The sequence below is a fragment of the Diabrotica virgifera genome, chromosome 6 (assembly GCF_917563875.1).
Source record: "Diabrotica virgifera virgifera chromosome 6, PGI_DIABVI_V3a".
Classification (NCBI taxonomy): Eukaryota; Metazoa; Arthropoda; class Insecta; order Coleoptera; family Chrysomelidae; genus Diabrotica; species Diabrotica virgifera.
This window is the reverse complement of record NC_065448.1, coordinates 223,628,484-223,633,347: the sequence shown is the minus strand read 5'-3', so window position 1 is coordinate 223,633,347 and position 4,864 is coordinate 223,628,484. Positions and strand designations below refer to the sequence as shown.

General features: G+C 32.7%; 1 protein-coding gene across 1 annotated transcript; it reads right to left on the bottom strand.

Moving 5' to 3' along the window:
• Positions 1 to 849: 849 nt before the first annotated feature.
• Positions 850 to 3,780, bottom strand: LOC126886751 (mitochondrial inner membrane protease ATP23 homolog). Its single transcript, XM_050653767.1, has 2 exons — positions 3,370 to 3,780; positions 850 to 1,414 (listed from the first exon to the last, which is right to left on the bottom strand). The coding sequence occupies exons 1-2, from the start codon at positions 3,724 to 3,726 to the stop codon at positions 995 to 997; spliced, it is 777 nt and encodes a 258-aa protein (XP_050509724.1). The 5' UTR covers positions 3,727 to 3,780; the 3' UTR covers positions 850 to 994.
• Between the last annotated feature and the right edge of the window lie 1,084 nt (positions 3,781 to 4,864).

The following is a 4,864-nucleotide window of genomic DNA, read 5'->3' as shown; positions in this document are numbered from 1 at the left end:
GTCGAAACGGAAATCCGTCAAAATGAGCAACAAAGTGCAGGTATCAATGTTTGGTAACAGAAACATTTGGTAAATTGCAGAAGCCGCTTAAAGATAAGATATTTTAACATCACATTAATTATTATAAATTAGTCAATGAATATTAGTACAGTTAAAATAATTAGACAGTAAAGACTACGCAAGAGAAATTAAACGTTTTTTCTACTTTTAAGGACAAAAAATAAGTTCAATTGTTTATAATCAACACAAACCGAAGAAAACAGTTGTGAAATGTATGATCCATAAATAAAATAAATAACAAAACTTTAAAACAAAAATGTTTATTTTTTGTGAAATATTTCTGGTTTTCATGTAAACTATTTTTTTTTCTAAGAAAATAAAAACTTTCAACATTGAATTTTGCACATGTTATTTAGGGCCTAAAGTACCAAAAAAATATATGAAAACAAAAAAGTCAATAAACAAACTCGTGTCCTTTTGGAGCCCTGCTTGGTATACAACGTTGCAAAAAAAGCTTTGAGGGTTAAAAAACCAAACCGTGACTCTAGGGGTATTTAGCAAATCGCAATCGATTCCTTGAGGCTTCAATTTTAAGATAGGTATATTAAAACAATTTCAACATTTTATCAAAATTGTTATTCAAAAACCGTTTGATAAAGGGCTGACTTTTTAGCTTGGATGGCAATTTTTTTCTTAAAATCATATTTCCATTGTTTTTTAACATTCAGAGCTGTAAATTGAACGTATTGTAAATGAAGATCTGAATTTTAGTATTAATTTTATAGATGACAGGAGTAAATAGGTATAACCTGTTAAAGTGATAGTACCAGGAAAACAATTCAAACACAGTTTATTTTTTTAAATATTTTATTTATAATATAAACAACTAGGGATGGTTCCTGCAAAATATGCTGTAGTAAAATTTCACATTCTGCTTTTTCTTCTCTTACAAATAGTCAACAAATGCCTACAACGTCGAACACTACATTTTAGTTTATCCATATCCATAATACTGTCCCTCTTCATATGCCTTATACATATCAGCAGAATTTCTTCTTATTCTCCTACCTACAGGCTCTAAATCTGCATAACATTTTGAAAAGACCTTATCAATAGCAACCATAGCTTCCTCTTTACTAACGTTCCTAGCGGCAATAACCGAACTGAGCGCCTTATTCCTCACACAGTATTGGTGGGCTTCTTTGATGTAAAAAAGTGAGGCATCTCCAGCAACTAGTGCAGAGAGAAAACTGCAGTGGGCCAGGTTGGCAGCTCGTATCTCGGTACATGCTAAGTGTTCGAGGTTTTTGAAGTCTACGTTATTTTTGCAGTAGTCGAACATGTGGATCATTTCGTGTGTCAGGACAGTGTTCACTGCGCCTACTTTTGTGGCAGAGTTTTGACATATAACTACCTAAAAACATATTAAGGTTTAGATTTTTTACATTTCTAAAGGGTACCCCCGTTAAGATAGGCAAAATGCCTTCACTCCCAGAGTTCAAGGTTTATTATGTTCTATTTGATTTTAAAATAAGACTCAGCACAATAAGTTTACCACCCCTTCTCCTAACCCCAAAAACGTCATTTTTTTCAGTCAATTGCAGTGAATTTAATAATTTAAAAAAATTCACACACATAGTTCAGGCTTTTACAAATCTTCTCTATTTTTTATAGACCCATAGGTTGAGTGTACATAACCTAAAGATGTATTAACCAATTTCTTTTTATAATGTCCATAGGCCTAACTTTTTTATTTTGTGTATTTGATCAAAAAAATATTTAGATTTTTTGCAGAGATGAAGTAGTTGAGTCTTTTAGGACATTGAAAAATTGAGCAAAACACCTTTATAAACCCCCAAAAAACCATGTTTTTTCATGATTCCCCCCCTCTACCCTCGTTTATGTAAAAAACTGGGGTTTCAAGGGATATTTTGACGTTTTTACTGGATTTAAACAACTTTTTTTATCTTTCTACATCATTAAACAGCACTCAAAAAAAAATGAAAAACTTACGTTTTTGGGTTTGGCGTTAGGGGGAGGGTTTTGGAGGACTAAAATTGTGCTGAGTCTTATCTTTTAAACAGATATAAGAAATGAAAAAAAAAAAAAGATTTCTATAAGTGAGTATATTTTGCATATCTTAACCCTTCTAACATACCCTTTAAATTTTGTTTGAGTGTAAAAATGCATAATAAGGATAAACATAAAATACAACATGCCTTCAAAGATAACTACTATCAGTAAAAAACGGAGGACAGAAGAAATCACTTTTATAGTTTTATAACACAATATTAAGAAAATAGAACCATTTCCTTAATATTAAGAAACACACAGTTAGTTTCATGCAGCTTACAGATGGCTTTAATGCCAATATCAAAAATAGAGCTGTCAAATAGAATAGAATTTCGAGGGAGATCCAAAATTATCATTCTTAGAAATCCGCAGTTTTAGATTTGATATCTAACACATATAGTGATCTAGTCAACAAAGTCTTCCAAAAATTTAAAGAAATTAAATATTTGATTATAATGGACATGATAGATCACTCTCTCACAAGGTACAAAAATCCGGATATATAAGACCATAATACAATCAGCAGTCTCATATAGAAGCGAAACATAGATGCTAACAAAAAGAGAAGTAAATAAGATCCTTCGAGTGATATATGGCCTTAGTGTGACGAACAAATGGAGGTGCAGACACAATAACGAGTTAGTCTCTCTTCGAAAATGGAAATCTAGTCAGATATATAAATAAAGTATCAGAGTGGTGGCAACTAACATAATATAACAAATACTTAACATACACTACACCAGGAGTGGCCAACCCATCGATCACAGACCCTAGGTCAGATGATCGCTGGCAAGGAAAAATTATCTACTCGCCTACCTATTCCTGTCCTAAATATTACGAAAATTCCTAGTCGGTAGATAGCAAAGAATTAGAAAGGTAGACAGTAGATCTCGAGTTCAATTAAGTTGGTCACCCCTGCACTACACGAAGGACAAACAGATAAATTTGAGTGCTGGTACTTCTACATTTTGAAGATGGAGGAAGATATATAAAGGCCAATAGATACTAAGATGGGCCTGGTATGTGATACACAGTAATGACAATTAAATGCCTTTCTAAACAATGTATTTTGGGAAAGACCAGATGCGAGAAGGTCTGTAGGATGGCCTACAAAAAGATGGAAAGATGCAGTCAAAGAAGATCTGGAGAAAATGGGAAATAGTGGCACAGGACCCACAAACTTTGAAGGCAATAGTAAATGCGGCAAAGACTCAGGAAGAGTTGTAACACAATTGATGATGATGAAATGATAAATAAGTAATTCTTGAACTTATATAGACATACAAATATACATACTTGATTCATTATAGGATCATAGCCTCCACTAACAGTAGGAGCACACTCCTCACAAGAAATATGTCTCCTAATATCAACAGTACACCCTGAAGCCTTCAAAGCCCCCATCATTAACTTAATCATCGGACTTTCTTTTATACACTTATATACGTTTCTCTCACAATGAATTTTATCTATATTCTCTTTGCCCTTTCCTTTAAGATAGTCTGTGATTGAAGCTGAATCATTGTGGGATTTTCTGCTCGGATATAGGTCGTAGCCCCATTGACTGGCATCGGGTGGTATTGTACCAGCTTGGTTTTGTTGGCTATTAACATTTTTCTCTGATTTTTCTTCGAAATCTCCTACCAAAGTCATATTACATGTTATGCAGATTTAGATCTTGTAAAAAGTGAGGTTAGGTTTAGGTATTCTTTCAGTCGTCTTCGTTTTTAGTTTAGGCTTAGAGGGGTCTCTTTCTTAGATAGGAAGTCGGCTAGGGGGCGCAGTTTTTCGGCGGAAAAAATAAGGGGGCAAAAATTTGAAAATTAAACTTAACACTCCGGTACATGATGGTGGTCTATTTGAACGGAGCTTATGCGCAAAAGGCTATTTCTTCCATAAATAAATAACATACATATACCTGGTTTTTTCAGTACCTATCAGGAACCAAAATAAAAGTAAGAGAATGGAAAACACAATATGTAAATAGTAAATGCAATGGAAGCGATATTTTGGAGAAGCTGCCTGCAGATTAATATTAATGGACAAAGTGAGAAATGAATGAATTAGAGAACTGGTGAATGTGAAGAAGACACTAAGAATGATGAAATAGAAAAACGAAAATTGCTTTGTTATAGACAGTGCCGGATAAAGGGGCGGGTGATCGCCCGGGGCGCCAAATTTTGAGGGGCGCCAAATTTTGAGAGACGCCAAATTTTGAAGGACGCCGATTATTTTTATTTTTTTATATTATTATTTTTTTTTTATTTTATATATTAACTTTGAACATTTTTCCTATGACATTGTTGAATAATTCTAATATTATATATAAGAAAAATATTTCCATCTATAGTCAGAATTCATAACTCAAAAAAAAAGAATAGACTAAAACCAAAGCCAACTAATAGTATAATGCAACCTAAGAATTGTTATGGTCTTTATCACTCATACAAAATTAATGCAGACAAATTATTTTTACGATCTACAACTACAAAGGTTGTTCATTTTTTTGGGTCATTTGTCACGTAGGTGTCACATATGTCAACAATCTACTTTAAAAATAGACGAAGATCAAATTTTAAATTATCAACAAGATTATGAATAGGCAGTGATATACTATATCTATATACCTGCTGTCGCCTATGTCGTAAAACTCTTTGGTTAAATAATTTTGTCTTTCTGTAAATTTGCATTAACACTGGCGCGTGTTCTTTAAAGTGGAATAAAAAAAATTATTGTAAAATATTGGTTGTGGAATTAATAAATTTTTATTATTTTTTCCTTCATAAATTTT